General features: G+C 37.0%; 1 protein-coding gene across 9 annotated transcripts in view; it reads left to right on the top strand.

The window, feature by feature from the left end:
- The window catches only part of USP15 (ubiquitin specific peptidase 15), a 59,767-nt gene extending 35,762 nt beyond the window's left edge, over positions 1-24,005 (top strand). For 2 of the 9 annotated variants that reach the window (XM_057425580.1, XM_057425579.1), the window contains 15 exons: positions 5,176-5,320; positions 12,716-12,889; positions 13,359-13,517; positions 13,938-14,162; positions 15,773-15,856; positions 15,947-16,041; positions 16,225-16,413; positions 17,253-17,368; positions 17,498-17,773; positions 18,084-18,154; positions 18,530-18,645; positions 19,832-19,981; positions 21,012-21,115; positions 21,686-21,774; positions 22,080-24,005. In XM_057425580.1, the coding sequence (XP_057281563.1) occupies positions 5,176-5,320; positions 12,716-12,889; positions 13,359-13,517; positions 13,938-14,162; positions 15,773-15,856; positions 15,947-16,041; positions 16,225-16,413; positions 17,253-17,368; positions 17,498-17,773; positions 18,084-18,154; positions 18,530-18,645; positions 19,832-19,981; positions 21,012-21,115; positions 21,686-21,774; positions 22,080-22,265 (2,179 nt within the window). In that variant the 3' untranslated portion in view covers positions 22,266-24,005. Of the gene's footprint in view, positions 1-5,175; positions 5,321-12,715; positions 12,890-13,358; positions 13,518-13,937; positions 14,163-15,772; positions 15,857-15,946; positions 16,042-16,224; positions 16,414-17,252; positions 17,369-17,497; positions 17,774-18,083; positions 18,155-18,513; positions 18,646-19,831; positions 19,982-21,011; positions 21,116-21,685; positions 21,775-22,079 lie in introns of those variants that run through there. The other 7 variants (XR_008974420.1, XR_008974418.1, XR_008974417.1 and 4 more) reach the window with 6 other exon arrangements.
- Positions 24,006-25,331: the final 1,326 nt, after the last annotated feature.

Here is a 25,331-nt window from a genome sequence, read left to right as displayed (position 1 = left end):
TTCTTTTTTTTTTCCTTCTTTTTTTTCTTCTTTTTTTTCTTCTTTTTTTTTTTTCTTTCCTTAGTGTTAGCTTCTCTTTAGTGCTGCTGTCATTATTTTTAGGAAACACTTAGGAAACCTGTTGCCAGCTCTTGCAGCTTTTAAAGACAGCTTCTTCACTTGCTTTAGCTCATTTATACTTCTTTATTTATTTTGGAGCCAAATAGGAGCTTTTATAATGTAAGGTTTGGTTTGGTTTGTTTGGTCTGAGGTTGGTTTTGTTTGCTTTTTTAATTTGAGGGTTTTCAGCAGAAATACATGTTAAAAAGCAAGTGATACAAAATTCAGATGCGATAAGAAATTGGTCCTTTAAAGTGCCTTAATTGTAACGTAAGGATTTGTAAATGAAAGACTAGGCACATGTTATCTGTAGTGTTATGAAATACCATCCTTTTTCCTCTTGTAACTGAAACCACTGTATATCTGGGTGTTATGTAAGGCAGATATTCGGTGAAGTACATGGTTTTCCTTACAGTGTAATTATGCAATTATGATGAGTTTAAAATAATTATTAAAATCACTAATTCATAATTCACTCCAATATATAATAAGGAAGAATCTTGAGCAGTGCTTCTGTCAGAATACAAGTTCAGGATGAAGTACTTCAGTGATGGAAAAGTCATATCCATTAATATACCATGTACTTAAAGTACGTACTGATGCGTTAAGAATTTTTGGCTTCAAAAGCTAAGTGGAAAGATTTATCTCTGTATTTAATTGTATTATATCACTCTGGGTTAAGGTCAGGCTTCTTTTCATTAATTTCTTAATAAGCTACTTAATGACAGCTTTGCTTGGAATTTATTTTCATGTTTCTGCCTTACTTTCTCTCACATTCCACACCATCTTCAGTATAATAGCGAAATTGCACATTTGTTGCTTTCCAAGATCCATTGGCACCTCCATATGGACATGAGATGCTGTGACTCTAGAAGAAATACCAACTTTTTTTTTTGAAGATAATTTTAGCTGACAAAATTGATCTGTAAGGCAGAAAAAGGCAAACACCAAGTTGTGTAGTAGTAGTCATACATGTTAGTTTTTGCAAGCCTGGTTTTGCAATTATTAGAGCTTGGATATAGAGTACAAATTTTGTTAAAACTCTTTAAAGTATCATGTTTCTTTATATGGTGCACATTTATTTAATCCTTGTATAATTCAGAAAGTATTCTGAGTAATAGTAAACCTCAGATTGGTAAATACTTAATTGTGTGTTGAGCTAGTTATACGTTAGAGAATAGAAACAGCTTGTGCAAATTTTATCAGATCCAAAGCCTTCATTTCTGTAAATGTGAATTTCCATTTGGAATAAAGGATTCAAAGTAATTGGTCTTTGATACTCTTTTGCCTTTACAGGTGATCTTGTTGAAAGAATAGCATAGGAGGGTTAGCATAATATGTGTTAGTGGATTCAGAGGAGCAGGGAGAGACATGCATCATTTAGGTCTTACTGGAATTTCTGGTTATTGCTGTTATAAAGGAGTACATTTCATACCACGTGGTATTTTTTAAATTATGTGGGGAGGGGATTAAAAGCAGTTGAACAGGGGTTTTGCTTGGGAAGTAAGTGAAAAGTTGCTTTGTGTTCTTCATTTGTAACCATTGTTTCAGGCTCCTAAAATGACTTGCTTCATCATTCAGTGGTGTCAGCTTTTCAGAAGGACAGCTGGCAGCTCTGTTCACATGCGTGGTATTTTTCAATATGCTTATTTCAAGAAGTATAAATGTTAATTACATCACCTGTAGAAACAGTTTCTTTGTGTTGCACCAGACACGTAGGCAAATTTTACAAGGAAGGTGGTTCTTAACTTTATTTAAACAGATTATATTATCTTTTGCTCTTTAGACAATTATCACGAACCATAACAAAGACAGTAGTCTGTATAATGACATGGGTCTCTCCTGCTGCTTCAGGCATCTCTAAAAATTGATGTAACCCATTTATGGGTTTGTTAAAACGTCTGGTCACAAAAACACATTGGCCGTGCATTAAAGTCATTGAAATATTACAGAGCTCAGTAAGTGTTCCAAACTTTTAATTCTCTGGATTCATTCTTGCAGTTCAAATTCCTTTTGCATCACCTGTTGTTGGTATATGGAATTCCCCTGTCAAACTGTGTCCTTTCTAAAGCTACTGATGCTTTTCCAAACTTCTCTGTTCCAAATCCACATTTCCCAGAACTCCTAACTACACAGTGAGTGCTCTGGGTTCATCAACATCTGAGAGCTGCCTTGAGGTTTAAAGGCAGGGTACAGGCAATACATACAAGTAATTTCAAATATGGCAAATGCAGCTCAAAATTTATAGATCTATGAATAATAAAATGTCATTAGGAAATACTACTTCAGGAACTCTCAAGTGTTCTGAAGACAGTTTATTTTTTTCAAGTTTTGCCATATTTCTCGAGCATCAATTTCTTCTATGAGCCATTAGTGTTTTCTTTCTGTTGTTGCCTTTACTTAAACACCCCATTCTGATACCACCCCTCTGCTTTTCCTTCCTTAACCTGTAGCAACTTTCTGGAGGTGTTGCAGGAAAAGCAGATGGAGGTTGGGGACACGTTATCACAAATTATTTTTTCTTTGGCATTTCTGTTTGAATTAAGTTCATGAAGACTTGCGTTGCGTCTTTACTTGCTTTTTATTGTTAGCCACTTGCTACTGACCAGCAGTAGTACTTTGGTTTTTGTTCAGTCTCAAAAGCATGAAAAGCAGAGGCACAACATAATTTAAATGAAAATAATTCTTCCAGAAGAAATGAAGTTTGTGCTCTGATGAAGCTGTACAGAGACATTTAGTCTCCTGCACATAGGAGCCACTGTATTTTGCAGGATATGTTTTGATAAAGTATCACAGAGCCCTGAAAGAAAAATACATGAATAAACCTGAGTCACGGGATAAGTGTAGTAACTACTTTCTTTAAACCACTCACACGTATTTCTGTGGACCAGTATACAAGACAAAAGAGTTCAGAAATGCTTTCCCTTTTGAGAAGTAAATTCTGATAATCTGTAGCTTAGAGCAAAACAAAATTGGGGATCTATTTCTATTACAATTATCTTGAATTAAATTATCATGATGTTACTCAACTAATTCGAGGAAATCTTTCACATGATCGAACTATAGCCAAAAGACACTGATTGCATTTCCTAGCTTTCTGTTTTCCCTCTTAAGGTGGCAGTTTGTGAAGGGGGAAAGCTGCAGAACAGGAAAAAGAAGAGGAGTAAATATCCCCAGGGAAAGTACATTCAGTCGTTTTATTACCCCCACATCTCCTAAATGCCCAAAAGAGATTTCTCTTAACTGCGTGAAAATTATAATTGAGTCAGATACAGAAAGTAGTAGGAAGCAAGCAGAGCTGGAAGTAGAAGCTTATTGTGCACCTTCTAAGCATGCATTTCTATTGCTGCTATGCACTGTTGGAATGGGTCAGGGGTTGGCTGTATTGTGGAGGTTGCACTGGCACCAGTGGCAGTCTTGTGCTTTTTCTTACTTGCCAGCTGAAGGGGATGGGGGTTGATTGCAGTAGCTGGACTGCAGGTGCCAAAGGAGATGGAAGGTAATTTTCTCTGAAGATGACTTGTGCATGGGTGAACCAGAGATTAATGTTAGGGAAGGGTTGACCACAGAAGCAAGCTTGAAGGGCTTGTGGGCCCTCAATTTCAAAAAGTATCTTGTGTAAGCTAAGGTGAAGCATCTAAGTTGCAATTATGCTGAACAGGCAAAACTGACTTTAAAATGATTTTTCATGGAGAATGACTAGTAAAAACAGTGCCACTTAGGTTGTTTGGGGGCAAGCCAGAAAGCAGAGAAAATGCATGTGTATGGAGAAAGGAAGGATTGATAGGAGAGTCAAAGAAATTATCAGATAGAAAAGTTTGAGAACAGCAGTTTTATGGATTGTGGGGCTATAAAATACACAGATTTCTGAGGCCATTGAAAGAGGGAGAAATTTTCTTCCCCTTCTGTTTGAATTTTTCAGTATCTCTTCTGATTAAGACAAAACAACTGTTATTCATGAAAAGTGAGTAATTGTGCACTGAGGAGACAGCTGGAGTTCAGTTGGATGTAAAGAGTGTGATGCTGTTCAGGAATAATGGCTGGAGTGTACCAGCGGGCATTTGCATCCTCAGATTTTTGCAATTATAGATCTTGATTATTTATCAGGTTTGATTCTTTGCGTATTTTTCCTTGTCATTCTCAGAAATTGACTTCCAAATTTTTGTTAAAGGGGCTTCTAATGTGACTAATGCTTAGTGACTGCAGAAATACTCTTGAACTTTAGCCAGAAGTAACTATCGCACAGATTTCATAATGATCAGTGCCTGAAATAGTTTGAATTTAACCTCTAGTTGTCTATTTGGATGTTTTTTGTTGCATCTGTAATATTACAGAACATCTTCTTACAAGATTCATTTGCCTTTCTAGTGTTCTCAGATATGCTTACTTTACTGTTTTTGAGGGTTATTCTATATTTAGCATTTGCATGATTTCATCTGGAAACAAACTGCTATAAATCTTACCATTTTACCCATTTCATTCTTCTTTAGTTTCTCCAAACAGACGCATTATAGAGATTTATAATGAAATTGTTAGAAGACATTTTGCGCATTCTTTTACCTCTCAAGGCTTTCCTGCGTTTGCATGCTGGATTGTGCTGTCCTAGCAAGGAAGCTATAAATAGATTGTCTGATGCAGTGAGGCAGCTATGCCACAGTGGCCTTGGAAATCTCAGCTTTCACCTGTAACTCTGCATTCCCATTCCCACCGACCTCACTCTTGCAGTAGCAGGATGCAAAAGGGACATAAATGATTGATTGCTGCTGGTGGTGTCTAAAGTCTGAGTGCATTAAATTTGATGGAGCAATGAAGAATAGAGTAAGCTGTGAAGGTGCTCCTATCAAAAAGGGGTAGGGATATACTGATTGCAGTTACTGCAGTACAATAGATTTTGGGTTTTTGCACAGGTGACTTTTAAATTGAAATGTTATTGCCAAAGTTAAATGCTTCTTTAAATCATTGTTCATAGAAGTTACTTTAACATTTTTAATGATTTAAGTTTGTAAGGTACTTGTATATATTGAAGCACTATAGAGTATGGGTTTACATTGTGAAAGATGTTTCTTTTTTTTACAGTGTGAAAAATTCAAATTATTGTCTCCCATCATATACTGCTTATAAGAACTATGATTATTCAGAGCCAGGAAGACACAATGAGCAGCCAGGCCTGTGTGGCCTGAGTAACTTGGGGAATACATGTTTCATGAATTCAGCAATTCAGGTATGTACTTTAGAATGAAATAAGCTTGTCTTATTACTTGGAAACTAGTATCTTGTGGGTTTTTGTCATGTTTGGAAAATAATATTAAGAAACTCAATTAATAGGATAGGATTAAAAGTGAGGAAATAACTTCTATACTAGAAAAGTTGATTTACATAGCTGCATTCGTGGTTTCCCCTGGTTTTGTATGGTGATCAGTGTTAGAAAGCTATTTGACAGGATTATACATGAGTGAACCATAAAATGGGGTTCTTTGCTTTTTGTAATGATTGCTATGCCTGCATGTTGCAGAAAATCCTTTTTCATTTTGAGATGCAGTTGAGTAGACAGTAATGCTGAAGTGTCAAAAACAGATGACCAGTGGATCGCTAGCCCTTATTTCTAACTAATTATCATGTACTTCTAGTGTACAGGTTAACATGCAGGGAGCCTTTGAACATACTTCCTTTTGACCTTTCCCTTTTGAATAGATGCTATTTCAGGGATGAGGTATTTTACAGAAATGTATAATAGCTTGTTTCTTTGCTATGATTGCAGGAGAAATACTAGTGTACCTAGTATTATTCTTATGAAAACAGAAAACCCCTTTGTCCTTTTAAGTGGAAGTTGCAGTGGTAGATTGATTAATGATCAGAAAGAACTAGTTGTTTAATTTGGTTTTGTTTGGTTCTGGAACTTGTGTTTTGTCTTCAAAGCAGTCTTATGTCAAAAATCTGGAGAGTGTATTTAAGTTCTCACTCACTTTTTTTTCCTGCTGAGTATAAAGATACTAGATCCTAATCGAGCATACTTCAGAGTTAATCTCTTCCTTTGTCATCACAACAGTTTCCAACTTGCGTTTGTGATTTTTGGGGGTAAAATGAAATTTAAAAACAAAAAAGTATCTCTTATTTAGATATATATCCTGTATATAGAGTCAGAGAATAATTTCGGTTAGAAGGGACCCCAAGATGATCATGGATCCCACCTCTTCTGGGAAGAATCTGGCTTCACTTCTCTGTAGCCTCCCATAATATAGGGGCAGACAGCCACAAGCTTTCCCCTTAGTCATGTCTTCTTCAGGTCAAACAAATACATATACCTCCCAGTCTTTCCATGTGTGTTTTTCTCCAGCCCTCAACCATGTTGATGGCCCTCCTTTTTCTTACACTGGGGAGCCCTGAACAGGACAGTGCTGCTGTTCCAGCAGCAGTCTCACAGGTGCCAAATAGAGGGGAAGACCTGCTTTGCCTTGCTTCTGGCTACTATTGCTAATACAGCCCGGCTTGCAATTGGCTACCTTTCCCACAGGGATGCACTGCTGGCTCTTCCACATTTCAACTGAAAAGGACCATTGGGTCATATTATGCAAAGCTGCTTTGTAGCCAGTCAGCCCTCAGCCTGTAATGGTATGTGGAGTTATTCCATGGTTATTCCATACTTCTTTATGTAAGTTTGGAATATATGTGTATATATAATACATATATTCAGTTTATTCTTGTTTCTAAAAATGTTTTCATGAGGATACTTAAAGAGAAGTTGAACAGCGCAGGAAGTGATTAATTTTATTCTTTTTAGCGTGCTGCATGACAGCTGGCTAAACGAGAAGGGGGAGGGACATATATTTTGCAACATCCATTCTAAACCAAAAGCTGCATGTAACCTCTTTTCATTACTGAATTCCCTCATTAAGCTGCTGTAAAGAAAAGCAGAACAAAAGCCAAGAATGTATTTGTGTCTAGCATAGACACAAGAGTTGTCTTTTAAAAGTTGAATTAAAAGAATATTCTTAGTGCATAGTAGATTTTTTTTTTCTTATGATGCCACACTGTTCTTTGGGCTAGACTGATTAAAACAAAACAGGATAATTTTGATTACTTAAACTTTTGTTAAACTGGTATGCGTGAATTTGCATATATGTAGATTTGAAAGTAACCTTTTAGGGGAGAAGTACAGACATAGGTTATTGCCTGTAGGAAGCTTACATGGCTTGACAAACTTGCTGCAGTTCACATCAGTATTCCATTGTGTTACCTGGATTTAATTCTTAAGTCTGTATTCTAAATTGATCAGCTTTGATTTCATTGCTTTTCAATTATATCTGGGGAATCAAGTGTTCAAATAAATTCTGAGAAACTGCAGTTGAAATTAAAAAATAGAATCTTGCTGATTCACAAGACAGTGGTCTGGGTAAGAAAATTAGGTGATTACTGGGCAGAGCAGCTTTTAGTTTGGCGTGGTACCTTTAGTACGTCCTTGATGGTGTTTTTTCAAATGCTTTATTTGGCAAGGAAGTGTAAAATATCTTTTAGTTCCACCTACAGTATCTCTTAAAGAAAGTATTGTCCAGAGTTTAATGTTATTGAAGAAATCCATGGAAGGTGCTGTTTAGTGATAGAATTACGTGTTTTGCTTTTAACATTTCTTGCATGCTTTGAGTTCTACTGTCTTCTTTTTTCTTGCCACCCCTTAACTTCTGCCTTTTTTCCAATTACACCAAAAGCATACATTTCACTGCACTAATTTGCCATTAATTTCACCTGCTACTGTTGTTGGAGTAACACTGGATTATTCTGGCTGGAGATGTAATAATACCTCTGGCTCACTGATCACATTTGATCTTGTTTAATCTTGGAGGCAGCAAAGGGATGGACCTGAATAGTTCATGGGTGGCAGACTAGGGAATTCTGCTTGGGCATATTAGGTGCTTGTAGGCTTTGACCTGGATGATGAAGCAGAGTGCACCCTCAGCAAGATTAGAGATGACAGAAATCTGGCAGGAGGCACTGATACACCAGGTGAGTGTGCTGCCATTCAGAGGGACTTCAGCAGGCTGAAGAAATGGGCAGACAGGAAGCTCATGAAGTTCAGTCAAAGGAAATGCAAAGGCCTGCACCTGGAGAAGAACAACCCCAGGCACCGCTATGCACTAGGATATAGAGGCCAGTGACCAGATGGAAAGCAACTTGACAGGAGCACCGGGGGTCCCCCTGCAGTCCCCCTGGACAAAAAGCATAACATGAGCTAGCATGTGCCCTTGTGGCCAAAGCAGCCAACAACCTCCAGGGCTGCACTGAGCAGAGTATTGCCAGCAGGTCAAGGGAGCTGGTCCTTCCCATCCACTCTACACTGGTGAGACACCCCTGGAATGCTGTGCTTAGTTCTGGCTCCCCAGTACCAGAGAGACAGGGACATACTGGAGTAAGTCCAGTGAGAGGCCAGGAACGTGGCCTCAAATCTGACAGCATCTGACCTATGGAGAGGCTCAGAGAGCTGAGGCTGTTCTGCCTGGAGAAGAGAAGGCTCCAGAGTGAACTCGGCAACCTCTATAAATACCCAGTGGGAGGGAACAAAGAAAATGGAGCAAGCTCCTTCTCAGTGGTACCTGCTGTAAGGAGAAGAGCCAGTGGGCACAGACTGAAGCACAGGCAATTCTAGTTAACTACAAGAAACTTTGTTTTACAGTGGGGGTTATCAAACAGTGGAACAGGTTTTCCAGGGAGGCTGTGGAGCCTCCATCCTTGGAGATGGGCATTACCTAACTGGACAAAGACCCAAGGAACGTGCCCTAGCTGACCCTTCTTTGAGCAAGGGATTGGACTAGACAATCTCCAGAGGTGCCTTCCAACCTCAACTATTTTGTGATTCTCTCATGTGCTTTGGTTACTTACGCTAGCTTATTTACCTTATTGAGGTGTCTTTCGTCATGATTATATTTTAAGAGGCAGTAATTCAATATTGTTTCATATTTTGGTTGTATTGAAACTTTCTTTTGTGAAATTTTTCAGGTTCTTTTAAAGGTGTGTTCCATTTATCTAATGCTAATTTACTTCAGTGCTAACACTGAAGTATTTATTCGCATTCACTGGTGTACCTGGCTGTCTTCTAAGCTGAAAAAGTTAGAAAAAATATGAATCTCTTGGAGCGTTACTTTGCTGCCACCTGTGGATGTTTCCTGAGTACTGCTTTGCCCTTTTGGAAGGATGCTGCTGATTAGAGAGAGCTCTGTGGGATATGCCTTTCTTTTTTCTTTTGCAGTGAAAATCTGAGAGTTCATAAAGTTTTTGTTTTGTGACTCAAGAATAGGAGAACAATGGAAGTAAATGTTTTAATTAAAACCACTTTTTTCACGCACACATGTTTCCATTTGTGTTTTTTTCCATCAGCATGATAACATACACTCGACTTTTGAACAACAGCTGCTGAGAACTTTGCAATGGGTTATTTCAGCAGTTTTCTTTCTCCAGAAAGCTAATTAACAGTTACTAATGGTTGTGAGTTTATCCAGACGTCATAACATCTTTCACCAAAACCTGAAATGGTAAAGATTTTAGTGCTCTGTTTCAGTTGCCATAGACATACAGAGTTTGAGTTGAGGTGTGTATTAGCTTGAGTGCTTTTCACCATGCCTGACGCTACTTGCTTCACATAAAAGCAGGATAGGCAGGTGTAAAGTAATTCACTTTCTCCTATTACTTGGATCTTTCTTTCAGTTGACTCTTGTTTTTTTTATTAGAGAGCTGAAATTTTTAGCTTGATTTCATGATCTTGCTGTCAGTTCATTTCCCCAGTTCACTGGCATAATAGACAATGAAGTTTTCTGTGTTTCAGAATTTTATTTTAATCATTATTTCTATGTAATACCTCTTATGGGAGGTGAATAAATGTTTCCTTGTTACCTTAGCATCATAGGATAATCAGGTTAGAAGGAGCTTCAAGAGTTTTCTAGTGTAACCTCCTGCTTAAAGGAAGGTTGGCTCTGATTTCAGACCAGGTTGCCAGGGCTTTACCTAGTTGGGTCGCATATCTCCAAGAAGGCTGCACAGCCTCTCAGCTCTACTGCTTGACAGTTCTTACAGTGAAAAGTTTTTTCCTCATATCCTTAACATTTCTTTGTTCAAGTTTATGTCCTTTGTTTCTTGTCCTCCTGTTCATTGCTGTGAAGAGCCTGGTTCTGTCTTCTCTTTAACTTCTGTGTAGGTACTGGAAGGCTGCTGTTGGGTCTCCCTGAAACAGTCTCTTCTGCAGGCTGAACAAGCCCCGGTGCTTAAGCTTTTTCTCATGGGGCAAGTGCCCCCAGGCCATTGACTCTCTTGGTGGCCTTCTTTCTTCATTCATTTTATTTTCTTTCTATTAATTAAACAATTGGAGTCCTAGTAAACTCTTTTATCAGTTTTCCCGTACGTATATGGATTTAGAGAAGTATAATATTACCATTTTTATTATTATTTTTCCTCCTCTGTGGAGGTTTCATAGGACAGATAGACTTGCTGACAAGATCATAGTCTAGTATTGGAGTTACACTATTCCAGTGAGACAACAGCACTGATATATATAAAAGGCACTAAAAATAACAATTATTTATGGTTTATTTTTCTGTTCATCTTAATGCCTCCCACACCCTGCTACTTACAACTGTGCTCTCTAAACAGTAGACTGTGTCTTTTCGGGGGATTATGTCTCCTTTTTGACCTAATAGATGAGTTCTTCCAGGGTGTATGTGCCTCAACAACACATGCAGTGTTGCGTAATACAGTTGATCCACAGCTTGTGGGAAGCATTGTTTCATCCAGTCACATTTGATCTGACTTTCTTGGAGGTTGATTTTATGATTGCTTGATACTGATTACATAAGTAGCTATCTACAAATTGCTCTGCTACAGAGAAATCATCTTTTTGCTTTTCCTTTTTTCCCAAAGTAATCAATATGTAACATGGGACTATAATTTCAGCGTTAACCTCTATCATGTTGAAGAACAGTCCTTCTCTGCTGTGGTTTGTCTCATAGTTGGTCTTGGAGTTTCTACATTCTGTTCTGTCTTTTCCTAACAGTCTAAATGACCCGTTTGGGTCCAGAGACTGAGCACTTTAAGTTTTGTTGGTTACAGAAGACTTGTGGAGGCTGAAATGAACTGCCATTCTGTTACTTCTTTAGTTCACAAATGGTTTCCTGTAGTTTTACCACATTTGCTTAGGGGTGAGGTTTTTTTTGTTTCTGTTACTCTTCATCTGTCAGTATACTTGTTAGTTTACATGTATCAGTGTTTCAGAACAAACAGAAAACCCAAACCCATAAGGTTGAACAAAGCACATAGATCTGCTGACTTTGTTGTCTAGTACATTGTCTCAGTTCTGATAGCTTTTTGGGCTTGAGGTTTTGGTTGGTTGGTTGGTTTGGTTATCTGGTGGGGTTTTGTTGTGTTGGTTTGGGGGGGGGGGGGTGGTTAGTTTGCTTGGGGTTTGGTTTTTGTTTGGTTGGTTTTTATTGATGCTTTCCATAAGGCTTCCTTGATAACCTACAGCATACCCCATCATGAGCGAATAAGAATAAAGGCTTCCAAATTGCCATCTGGATGCTTTTTTCCCTGTGACCTTAATCATGGTCTTAAATAGTTCTCCATTTTCAGCCTTTTCAAGAAGTAAACATGTTGGCAATTACTTAGCTTTGTCAGTTATGTTGAAAAGATCAGTGGGTATGTAGCTAACTGTATTAGTTCCTTTAGCAGCTACTCTTTTAAAAGTTGTGGCATCTGATATTTTAGGAAAGGCTCAGCTCTGTATCTCATAAATTGCTGTGTTCAGATGGATACTTGTGCTTTCCAGTACTACTGTCAGTGTCATCTTATGCTGGAGTGTGGAAATTGCTTTAAGGAAAAAGAGAAATTATCTGTAGTAATATTCCTGACTTATGCATACAAATATAAATTAATATTCTGAGAAAATGACTAATTTGTCAGGTGAAAATTAGAAAAAGATAAATTAGAGGGTTTTTTTGTGAAACAGCCCACTGTCAGCACATTGTGTAGTGCTTCACTAAGGACCTATAGAAAAAATTTGCTATTTTTGCCTATTTGTTCTGGACATTCTTCACACTAAGCTGATCACCTGAACTGCTTTGATCTTGTACCTGGACCAAAAATAATCCAGAGGAAAAGTGTGGAGGAAAAACAGGTGTTTTTTTTACAGATGAGAGGAACATGTTTGTTGAGCAGCCAGATGAGGATCAGCAGAGAAGGAGCAGGACTGCTTTGGGCAGTAGGGTTTGTCAAATCACTCAGATTGAACATGGAATTTTACCTAGAGTGTAGTTTTATTTATAATTACCTTAGCGTGGTTTGCACTCTATTGGTTCTGTGTGTCTGGTAGAACTTGCTAGTCCATCTGTTCATTTAGGTTCATGCTAAGAATAATCTTTTGAAAACTCTGACCACTTCTGTGTGGATTTGAGAGAGCAAGTGTTTCTCCCCTTAGTTGCATGAATTAGTTCAGAACTGACAACACAAATCTGTGAGGCTGGGGAGGCTTGGGGTCACCACTACTAGGAATAAAAGCTGTTTGCTGTGTACCAAGAAAAGAATGAGCTGTCTCAAATCTTCGTTTAGAAATAATTCAGATCGGTGTTCTTTCTATTTACAGTGTCTGAGCAACACACCTCCTCTTACGGAATACTTCCTTAATGATAAATATCAAGAAGAGCTGAATTTTGACAATCCCTTGGGAATGCGAGGTGAAATAGCAAAATCTTACGCAGAGCTTATCAAGCAAATGTGGTCAGGAAAATACAACTATGTGACCCCAAGAGCATTTAAGGTCAGTAGGGAATTTAACCTGAATGTGCTTTGTCATTTGGCGTTGCTGTTTAAGTATACAAAACTCATGGAAATATATGAGAATAAGAATTTTGAAGTCATATTCGTCAGTATGCAGACCATTCATTTAACTGTTAAAACACTTGGATGTATATTTAAGTATTCAAGGCCAGGTTGGACAGAGCCTTGGGTGGCATGGTTTAGTGGGAGGTGTCCCTGCTCATGGCAGGGGGTTGGACCTAGATGATCTTAAGGTCCTTTCCAACCCTAACTGTTCTATGATTCTATGAACTGCCCTTGTGCCTTGTTTTTTGAGAATTAGTTTTGGCTTCCTGTCTCCATTGAAAAGGTTGTCTTTTATAACTTTACACATTTTACCTTTTCAGCTTTCTTTTGTGGCATATTGGAAGTATGTATTCTTTATAACAATTAAGGTACCAGAAGTATTTGTGTTTTTACTTTTTTTTTAGACACAAGTGGGACGATTTGCACCACAGTTTTCTGGTTATCAGCAACAAGACTGTCAAGAGCTACTGGCTTTTCTCTTGGATGGATTACATGAGGATTTGAATCGAATTAGGAAGAAACCGTACATTCAGTTAAAGGATGCAGATGGGAGGCCAGACAAGGTAGTGTTTTGGTGTTGATCTTCGTTTTAGTCAAGGCTGTACATTGCAAGATACTTCTACATGATTGTGCTTCGAAAAGTTGGGGCACTGATCATGTGTGGCTTTTTCTGGAAGAGATTTCAGGAATTAAGGCAAGACCTTAAAATGGAGATCTTCAAATACCTATGTAAATTTCAGGTTATTCAGAAGACAATTGGGTGGGGTGGAAGGGTGTTAAAAGAGTTGGAAAAACAATTTCCATTCTGTTGTTCTATTATTATACCTACACTATGCAGCATTCTGTCTTTCTCCAGTACTCTTGCTTTAAGAAAACTCTTCTAACACTGAGTTACAAGCATATAGGTAATTCAGTCTCACTAATAATTCTCACTATTCATTTCTTACTACGTTGTCATAACCCAGGTCATGCTTTCATTACAGGTGGTTGCTGAAGAAGCCTGGGAAAACCATTTAAAAAGAAATGATTCCATCATCGTAGATATATTTCACGGCCTTTTTAAATCCACCCTGGTTTGTCCTGAATGTGCTAAGATATCTGTAACCTTTGATCCCTTTTGTTATTTGACACTTCCACTGCCCATGAAAAAAGAGCGCACTTTGGAAGTTTATTTAGTTAGAATGGATCCACTTGCAAAACCTATGCAGGTAAGCCTCTAAATTTATGTACAAAATTCCTGATTCATGTGGCATTAACAATGAATCTGAGTTGCTTTATATTAAATGTATAAGTACAGTCAGCAAATCCAGCCAGCTTTAGTGTTCTGAAATCCCACTTAGAAAGCCTGAGGAAGGCTATACATACCTTCTCATGTTTCTATCAGTTTCAAAGAAGATATTGATAATTTCTTTATGGTTATGTTAAAAAGGCTTCTTAATTTTTAAAATATATGCTGTCTTCATTTCTTATTTTAGTGTTGCTTTTAATAATTTGAATGGTTATTAAAATACTTACACACTTAATCCAGACTTAATTTCTCAGTTCTTAGCCTCAGAAGGCAAATCTTGGCAATAACTGGTGCAAAAAAAAACCAGACTAAGTATATTAGGCAGTCCTGAATTCTTCTGTGCTACCACTTAATAGTCAAAATAAATAATTTCACATGAGATTTATTTGTAAAGAATATCTCTTTTGCCTTTTTTAATTAGTATTTTTTTTTAGGAAGGTGGTCTTATACCCCTTAGAATAGCATGAAACAATGTACATAGGTTACAGTAACAAGATCATGATTAAATGGTTCTTATTATAGGGTAAGCAAGGATAGGTAGGGGAAATAAATAGGACACAGGCAATTAGGCAGACTTGCAAAAAGCCTTTAACACCTAATGTCAGAGTACTATAGGAGAGAAGGTGGGGGGAAAGGGAGTATTCTCAAAGGCAATATGAATTAAGGAAGGCAGAGGTAACGGGACGTGTATTAACTGTTGGGAGATGAGCCTGCTAGAAATTCAGTTACTTGAGAGAACTGGTTTGCACAAGGGACACGCAGTAGTTGAGGGTGACCCTGTGTGATACGTGAGATGGCTGTGCAGGAATGAACAGAGTTTTGGGAAGAGTACGAGTTCAGTACTTTTGTGAGTCTAAATAACTGTAGGACTTAAGGAGATACAAGACACATGCTGTACTTGGCAGTTAATTGCAAAGTTATAATACCTTCTTTCTAATTAATCCTGTTGTTATTTATTATGCAAATAACAGGTAAGAGTCCTGTGTGGAGTTTCATTGCAAACTGCAGGGAAGCCAGAGGGGGGTTTTCTTTGACTGTTAATCATCAAGTTCTCTCTCTGCATGGGATATTAAAATCAGCCTTTATCCATTGTCTACCATTGCTTTTCTATTCCCAGTAATACTTTATGAACAACTGGTGTTGTATTCAAAATTTAAGAATCTGGTGAATAGCATGCATACTATTTAAATGCTTAAATAAGCAGGTGCTGTTGAAATAGAAATCTAAGTGATTGCTGCTGTTAGTCTTACGGAGAAAATAAAATAACATTAAAGAAAAACTTTGTGTAAACTAATAAATGTAGTGTTCGAAGTGTGCATGATTGTATGAGTAAAGTTGTGAAAGTAACTACTACTTTTTCAGTAGCTTTTGGAATTTATATTAGTTGATTTCCATACTTTACACCTTAAGTTCAAGAATCTGAAAGAAGTACATGAAGTATGCTGAACATGTGATAAGTTATCTGTTTTTTTTCTCTTGTATATTTGTTCTCTTAAGAAAATAAGGTGACATTTTATTCTTTTTTTTTAGTACAAAGTAGTTGTTCCCAAAATTGGAAATATATTGGATCTTTGCATAGCATTGGCAGCTTTGTCTGGTGTTGCTGCAGATAAGGTAAGAGTGATTTCTTATAGGAAGCACAACAATGAACATTTCAACACATACTAACCTGATTTAATGATGTATACTCCATTTCCTTTTTAGATGATTGTTACTGATATATACAATCACAGGTTCCACAGGATATTTGGCATGGATGAAAATCTGAGTAGCATTATGGAACGTGACGACATTTATGTGTAAGTGTAGATACGTGCTTCATGTATCTTTGCAGTTTGTTGTTTGCAAAAGATGAAATGGTAGACGTAAGATGAAATGGTAGACATAAGATGAAAACAAATGTTGGGGGGTTTGTTTTTTTTTTTTTAATTATATTCCCTTTATAGCCTCTTAAATGATATTGTCCTTTGTATTTCTTTTAGATTTGAAATTGCTATCAATAGAACAGAAGATACAGAACAAGTTATTATTCCTGTTTGTTTAAGGGAAAAGTGCAGGTACACTAGCTACAGCCATAGTGGTTCTTCACTCTTTGGTCAACCTTTTCTCATAGCAGTGCCTAGAAACAATACTGAAGATAAACTGTATAACCTGCTGCTGCTAAGAATGTGGTAAGGTTACTGTTTAAAGAAAAACATGTTTGCTATGAATAATGCTAATAGTTTTAATCAGTAGGAACTTGTGTTTACATGCATTGCTTACAAACTGAATAGATTTGAGTACTTAGTCTTTTATTTGCTTTTTGTTATGTGTATTAAATCTAAATGTTTAGCCACTTGAGAATGAACTAATGTGGATTTTAATTTGTTTTTTGTTAGCATGACTTCATCCAAAAACTGTTTGAGAAGAGAGTAGAGAGTCAATGTGTATTGTCAGTTTGGGGGAATTAACTGTGCTGTATACATAGCTGTTTGTTAAGATTTAGTAAAATGGAAGTGTTTTGTCAGTTAGTCTGCTGTGATTCTAACACCTGTATCTACCATACAAGTGCATATGCGAATTTATGTTGTGAAAGTACATGGTTAGATACTTTCTGAAACTAGACTGGAATAAGTGTCATTATGCGGAAGAAATTAGAATCATTTAACATCCAGTTTAAATTCGTGCTTCACTTTCTGTTGGTGTAACTTCCTCTGTAAGTGGACTAATTTTCTTGTGTAAAAAAAATACGGTTAATGGACAGTTAAAGAACTGAATTCTGGACAAGCAGACTAATAACAAAGAATTAAGTTGTATAAAATCAACTGCCAAAAGGCAAGCAGAATTTCAGATGTACCTGTAGTAGTGCACATCAGGCAATGAAACTCTTTATCCTGACTAAATCAGAAAGGAGTGCAGGAATATGGTACACTATAAAAGATTTGCTGTAACCATTGGGTTTTTTGGCTTGAAGAATGCAAATACTTAAAAATCTGTTGGTTCTAACTATTGTTTAATTTTTTATATTTAGTCGATATGTAAAAACATGTACCGAAAGTGAGGACACTGAAGGAACCCTACATTGCTGTAAGGACCGTGGTATCAATGGTAACGGCCCGAATGGTATACATGAAGAAGGATCTCCAAGTAAGACTGGAATATCTAAAATTGTTTAATATTTTGTCTTCAATTTGAGACTGAAGTTAAATCTGTAGTGTCCTTCAGTAGTTATTCTTCTACTTAATTTCTTCCTCCTTACTCTTCTGACTGTTTCAGGTGAAATGGAAACAGATGAACAAGATGATGAATCCAGCCAGGATCAGGAACTTCCCTCAGAGAATGAAAACAGCCAGTCAGAAGACTCAGTGGGAGGTGACAATGATTCCGAAAACGGATTATGTACTGAGGATACTTGCAAAGGTCAACCACTCATGGGACACAAAAAGCGATTGTTTACATTCCAGTTCAATAATTTAGGCAATACTGACATAAACTACATCAAAGATGATACCAGGCATATTAGATTTGATGACAGGCAACCTAGGCTTGACGGTAAGTCATGGGGAACACGTGGGGCAGCACTTGATTCTGATACTTTTTTTCTGACTCCACTTCCATAGAATAGTGTTTTGTTCTCTCGTTGTGCTATTCAATATATCTTCCTATCCAGTAGTAAATTCTGTATAAATAATGAATTTGTTACTGCAGTTAACTCATAAAAATACAAAAATTGTGTGTGCTTCTCTTTTTAATCTTAAATTCATGCTAGCATTGTTTATTTTGAAGAGTGTTTGCCCAAAGTTAATGCAATTTCCTGTAAAGTGAGAAATAATATTAAAAGAAAACATGTTTTTAATCTTAGAAAGATCTTTCCTTGCTTTGGATTGGGATCCTGAATTGAAGAAGAGATATTTTGATGATAGTGCAGCAGAGGTAAGCTGTTCATGTTGCTCCCATTTCCAGCACTAATAAAACTTAAATGTGAAAAATACAACTTAATTAATGTAAGGGATTGTATGTCTTCAAAAGAAACAGCTAAGTTTTGCTTTGTGTTTTTTAATTCCCCACATTATTTGGAGTAAATACATTGTCATAAATAAACTTCATTTACACATCTAATTAATTAGTAACTCTGAGGCTTACTAATTGGGAATTAAATCTGAAGCTGTGAAAACTTTTTGTTTGAATGGTTTCTGATCAGTTTTTCCATATATAGGAGCTTTATAGTTACTGTTTATAGTAAGACGACATCACTAAAATGAGTTTTGTTTCATTTGTTCTCTTAACTCAAGAAATACTTCTCTTTAGGATTTTGAAAAACATGAAAGTGTGGAATATAAGCCTCCCAAAAAGCCTTTTGTGAAATTAAAAGATTGCATTGAGCTGTTCACAACAAAGGAAAAACTAGGTGCTGAAGACCCATGGTAAGAACAAAACAATTAAAATTGTGTTCTGTTGTGTATTTGTCAAAATGTAATCCAAACCGCATTTGAACATTAACAGAGATACTTAACTGATTTAATGGCATTTTGAATCTTGAAGTCATTTCAGGCATAGTTGGAAATCATTACCATATACAGAAGGTTATGTTTGTATGGGAGAGAATTAGTGCATTCAGAATTAGGAGGAAGGGTAAATCCATAAGATATGCTAGTCTATGAACTGTGATCTACAGTGAATGAATAACATTGTGCCAAATCCACTGCAGTGTTTTACATATTCCTTTGAGATGAGAAGGCTTGGTGCATACTGAAGGGGGTTTTTTATGTAGATATATAACTTGCCTTGCATTGATACATGAAATCGGGGTGTGCTTAAACAACGCGGTTGTGGGATAGTGAATGTCTATAGTCAGTAGGGCCTCTCAAATTCATGTTCCAACCATTAAGTTTTTCGTGGAGGCTTCTGATTCATGGTTCTTTCAAATTACAATTAGTTAGGAGTTGTATCTGACTACTCACAATTATAGGATGCTCCCATAAGATCCTTCTTCTCCAGGAATCTTGTAGCAGTTAAAAAACTTTCATCAACACCTGGAGCTCAGAATTAAGTTTAAAAAGAGGGTCTGCTGCTTTCTCTTTTGTGGATACCTGGAAGTTTTGGGGAATTCCAGGCTTTGTCACTAGAGATCCTCCTTTATTTGGGAGGGGAGGAGGCTGACCTCGTTTTTGGGTTTTTTCCTGGGTATTAGTCACAGGTGAAATGGGATAGGAGGCAAAAGAATTTGGCAATTGAAACTTGGAAGAACCACAGTTGTCTGTTATTTATGGCTTTTCATACAGTCAGCTTTCCTGAAGTATTTTCATAACCCTTCATCTCTCACAGAAAGCTGTGTTTTAACCAATGGTAGAGGAACTACTATAGAAGATGGGAATCTTGTACTGGGGGGTGCTACTTTTGTGTTCAAAATGCTGTTAAGCATCACTGTGAGCATGCTTGCACAATGTCACTTTGAGTGGAAGGGAGATCAGTGGCATTAGTAACAGAAGATGGAGTGTGTGTGTGTTTCAGCTCATTCAGTTACTGGCTTTCTCTATAGTAATGTATTTTAGTGTACTGATGGACTGCAGTTTTTAAAATATATATATATATATATATATTTTTTTTTAGGTATTGTCCAAACTGTAAAGAACATCAGCAAGCTACCAAGAAGTTAGACTTGTGGTCACTGCCCCCCGTACTGGTTGTTCATCTAAAGCGCTTTTCCTACAGCAGATACATGAGGGACAAGTTGGACACATTGGTTGACTTTCCAATTAAGTAAGAAACTAAGTATTTTGGTGCTAGAAGTGTAAAAGCATGACTAGAGCGCATGTTTAATTCAGCAATTATATGAAATGGTTTTGTTCTCAACTTCCATGCATGTATCCAGTAACTACTGATAACAAAATGCTTGTAGGTGGAAAGTATCAACTTGGAAATACAGTAGTAGTAGATAACCACATGCTGGGCTGCATCAGAAGGAGCATGTCCAGCAGGTCAAGGGAGGTGATTCTCCCACTCTACTCTACTCTCATGAGACCCCCCCCACCTTGAGTACTGCATCCAGCTCTGGGGCCCCCAAAATAAGAGAGACATGGACCTGCTCAAGCAAGTCCAGAGGAGGACCGTGAAGATGATCAGAGGGCTGGAGCACTTTTCCTACAAAAACAAGGGTGAGGGAGTTGGGGTTGTTCAGCCTGGAGAAGAGAAGGCTCCAGGGAGACCTTGTAGCAGCCTTCCAGTACCTAAAGGGTGCCTACAAAAAATCTAGAGGGACTTCTTACAAGGGCACATTGTGATAGCATAAGAGGGATTAGCTTTAAGATGAAAGAGGACAAATTTAGATTAGATATTAGGAAGAAGCTCTTTACTATGAGGGTGGTGAGACACTGGCACAGGTTGCCCAGAGAAGCTGCGGCTGCCCCCTCCCTGGGAAGCATTCAAAGCCAGGTTGGATGGTGCTTGGAGCAACCTGGTCTAGTGGAAGGTGTCCCTGCCTGTGGCAGATGGGGTTGTAACAAGATGATCTTTAAGGTCCCTTCCAACCCAAATCTTTCCATGATTCTGTAAGTATAGAAAAACGCTTATCAGTAGTTTTGACCAAGATTGCTGGTTTCTATTCCACTCCTCACTGAGTGAGACACGCACTGTGTAGTGTATCTTTTACTTGGGGGTAATATAAAGTAAAGAGCTCAAAGACCACCAAAATGCGAAATGGTTAAACATTTTATTAACATGACCTTCTTTTGGTTGTTTGTTTTTTGTGTGTTTGGTTTTGTTTTGTGTTTTGTTTTGTTTTTTAAAACAGTGACTTGGACATGTCAGAGTTCCTTATTAATCCCAATGCAGGGCCTTGCCGCTACAATTTGATTGCTGTTTCCAATCATTATGGAGGAATGGGAGGAGGGCATTGTAAGTCGATTTCAAATATCCTCATTCTAAAGTCAGCTTTCTTCCCGTGTTTATTTTGGGTTAAATACTGATCACTTTGAATCAATGGCTTTTTTACTGGTTGAGGGATTATATTTTTTTCATCCCCCTGAAATGCTTTCACGAGTGTTTTAACACAAAAATCTATATGAAATGAGCTTTCAAGGATGATTCTAGGTTCTTTTACATTTATAGCTATGCGTATTGTGGAAAGAGAAAACATTAGATCTCTATAAGAGCTACTGTAATCTTACAACTGATTTTGTCTTATTTGCCTGTATTTTTGTACATTGTGCATCTCCTTGAAAGAAGAGGGAAACATTAAAAAGTGATTGAGGGATTTTATTTTGACTGTTTCTTGTCGCCATATGTTCTCTTTAAGAAGGGGAATGTTATTGGTTAAGCTTTCTTTGCTTAAAAAAAAAAACCTAACAAGTGTGTGGGGTTTTAGTTAGCTAAATGTCAAGTGTTTCACAGTAACAGACTGTAGCAACTGATCGTGTTACATCTATGAAGATGAGAGTCCTCAGACATTGTCCTTTTTTGTCCTAGATACTGCTTTTGCAAAAAATAAGGATGATGGAAAATGGTACTACTTTGATGACAGTAGCGTGTCCACTGCATGTGAGGACCAAATAGTGGCAAGTACCTTTTGTGTTTCTAAAACCGGGACTGTTGATAATGTTCTTTCCTTGAGGGAAGACAAATGAAGAGTATTCCGTGAACCTTGCAGTAAATGTGTAGGTGGCAGTTTGTGTTCTTTCAAAGGACAGCACAAAACCAAAATGGTTTGTTCCAACATGCAAAAATAACTTATATGAAAGCTTTGGATTTCTTTGTAATTTTACTTTGTACACTTGGGAGGAGAGGAAAAAAAAAGGATAACTTGGATTGTAAATGCTTTGGCTGGAGTCTCATAAGCATATCACACTTCTCTCTTCTACAGTCCAAAGCAGCATATGTGCTCTTCTACCAGAGACAGGACACGATCAGTGGAACTGGCTTTTTTCCTCTTGACCGGGAAACTAAACAAGGTGCTTCAGCTGCCACAGGCATCCCACTAGAAAGTGATGAAGACAGCAATGAAAATGATAATGATATAGAAAATGAAAATTGTATGCACACTAACTAATGGAAGAACTAGAAGCCATAAGAGACTTTCTTACAGGGGATACCTATTGAAAGAGGGAAATTGCCCACCAAATTAGAAATAAAAATCTGAGATGGGGAATTTCAGATAACAGAATGTAAATCTTTATTAAATTTTAACATGTGCAGTACTTGAAGTGAAACAATAAAAACTTAAACAGAAATTGTCTCTAATGCATTTACAGTCTTGTATTCACAAGCTATATATAGGAAATCACAAATAAACCCCTTTTAAGTTTTCTGCTGCTGTTCTGATGAATTATGTTTTCTTCTGTTTTGGATGTGAGTTAATAACTAAAATGTTAAATCTGTGGACTTCTGACATTTATTTTCTTAGTACTGCAAGAATACTACTGCCAAGTTTAGTTTCTGATGAATATATACATGTTCTTTAGGCTGTCACAGAGATTACAAGTAAAAATGTCATAAATATATAAGCAGTAGTTTTCTTGAAACAGCAAATTTTTGTTTCTCCCTCAAATTTACTCTTTTTTTTTTTAATTTGGTCACAATAGAAGAAATAGCTTGAAAAGGTGTTTTAACCTTTTGTGATATAGTTGAGCATCCAGAATATTATGTTCATCTTACTGCTGCTGTGGAACAGGTTCTGGATTTCATGCTGCATTAACAAAAAGTTTCTCAATTAACTGTAAGTATCCTTTGTTGCTTGTTGGAATCTACTCTGCAGACATAATTCCTGTTATCTCGCTTCTAAGAAATGCATAATTTTAATCTGGTGTCAGTCCAAAATCTAAAATCGTGCTGTAAGTTCTTTCTCCCCAGTTTTTGTAGTTTGACAGCTTGCAAACTACTCTGTGATAGGGTCAGAGTTAATAGTATTCTGTATCCATAGTAATGACTGTGTATCGGGGCTTAGATGAGGATTTTTTCACTATAACCTGCCTTTAAACTGTTAATGAACAAAACTGTTTTAAAGGTAGGCTTGTTAATTTTCTTTGTGTGTTCCTGATGGAATTCACCATAGCCTTACAGCATATCTGAAAAGGTAACTCATGATAAGAGAATTGGCATTTGCATGTTCAAGTCAGAACCTGTACAGTATATAAGGCGTACAAACTTTTGAGTTGGGTTTTAGTTAATTACATTCAGGGGTCCAGGATGCCAAAATAAGTTTGAAACATGTTTTAATTTGCTGCTTTCCCTTTGGTCTAGTTGGAAGAATGTATTGATGATTTGTATACAATACTGCCTTTGCGAGGGGCTCTCTAAGTGCAGGGGCACACGTCACATATCTGCTACCTGGAGAATTGCTTTGTGTCCCACTGTTCAAACAAATAACTTAAAAGAAAAAGGAGAAAAGTATGATGTTCTTCACTTGAACTAATCAAATACAATAGGTTATAAATTGTGTATTGTAAATAAAAGTTCACTCTGTGAGTGCACATTTTGGTAAATTATTTATTTATGTTAGCATTACAAAGTTTAAAAAAATTGCATTTGACCAGGATATAAATAAGGTATTGTTGGACATGGCTTTGCTTTATACCTTGATATTAAAACTGGTGTTTTCATCCTGGTATTTTAAAGCTGCTTTGAGTTCTTTTTTTCTTCTTTTTTTTTTTTTTCTTTTTTTTTTTAAATGTAAACTAACCTCCTGCATGACAGAGGTTAAAATTTTGTCTGCACTTGAGTTCACTTGGGTTTACATTTGAAATGCGCATGTTTATTTATACAGATTTCAATAAAGCTATTCAAGGCCTTACTTAGTCTTACATTTTCTTACAAATGCTTTTCCCGCACTGCTTGTGTAATGGGTGGTCTTTGTCTAAGACTTATGTTATTGGTTACAAAATGCCTATTTAATGACCAGCACAGAATAAGGTTAATAGTATGTCCAGAAGATAGCAGATATGAAAGGGGTTCTCTCCTGTCATTGCCTGGCTCTAAAAACATTTATAAGGCTTTAAAGAAAACATAGATATTGTCATAAAACCCAATTACTTAGGTTTTAAAAGTAACCGATAGTTATATAACTATTAATACTACAGCAATAATCTAATGGGAAGTTACTAACTCTGAGGTGGTTGGTGAACTGAGGTGATATATTTAAGATTAGACAAACCAATATAGTGGGGGGAAATGATACAAGCTTTTGGCTTAAAACCTTGTAGTTAGGTGTGGAATTCATAACCCAATACAAAGCTATGTACGCTGTTAGGTTGTGAGTTCAATTTGCTTATTTTAATTGGAGCACTTGAGAGAAGAGATTTATCTGTGGAGTAAAGGAAGTAATCCTAGAGAATCAATCATCTCTATGAATAACACAAAGCCCAGCTACGTTCATACTCCTGTTGGTTTTCACGTGTCGGGTTAGCCTACAACTTGCTTGCAAAGGATCTGGTTTGGCTTACCAAAGTCTCACTCTACAGTTTGTAGACAGGAGTTTTAGTATCTGATAACTCTGTCTCCTAATGCACCTCATTCTCCCTTTGAAAATGCAGACATACATACATATAGGATCCTATGGTTGAAGGAATGTACTTACCTACTAATAGTTGGATCATCTGGATAGAGCTTAAAATGGTACTGATCAAAGTAGTAGTAGTAGTATTGATCTAAGGTTAGGAAGAAATTACACACCTAGTTTCTAATTTCTGTTACTGTTAATTTGACCTCAAGGATTGCACACACCCAGTTTGTGTAACCAGCTTCCTAATCACATACCAAGATCAGTAACATTTCTAAGTGACTGTCTCAAAGGTTCTGGGAATGCAGCCAAGTTGTGAGTTCTGTAAAACTAGTCTGTATCCACACAAAAGATACAATAATTCATCTCATTAATCCAGTGTGGACATATTTAAAGCTACAGAAAGCATATTATGCCTTATGGTGTCTATCAAAAGTTATTGTCGCTGAACTAGTGGTTTATCTACAGAAGAAAGAGGGACCTCACATCTTTTTCTATGAGTTATGTCTGATAAAAATCTGTGCTTTCTTTTTGTCGTTTACATTAACAGCAGGAGTTTTGATGGTACCAGCGTAAACCCCAAACTGATAAGATACACTTAACCTTGTTAATATGAAACTT

Source organism: Pezoporus wallicus, unplaced genomic scaffold (genome assembly GCF_028554395.1).
Source record: "Pezoporus wallicus isolate ANWC-B61680 ecotype Strahan unplaced genomic scaffold, APGP_CSIRO_Pwel_v1 contig_4722, whole genome shotgun sequence".
Lineage (NCBI taxonomy): Eukaryota > Metazoa > Chordata > Aves > Psittaciformes > Psittacidae > Pezoporus > Pezoporus wallicus.
The sequence above is the reverse complement of the archived record's forward strand: the minus strand, read 5'-3'. Positions and strand labels throughout refer to the sequence as shown.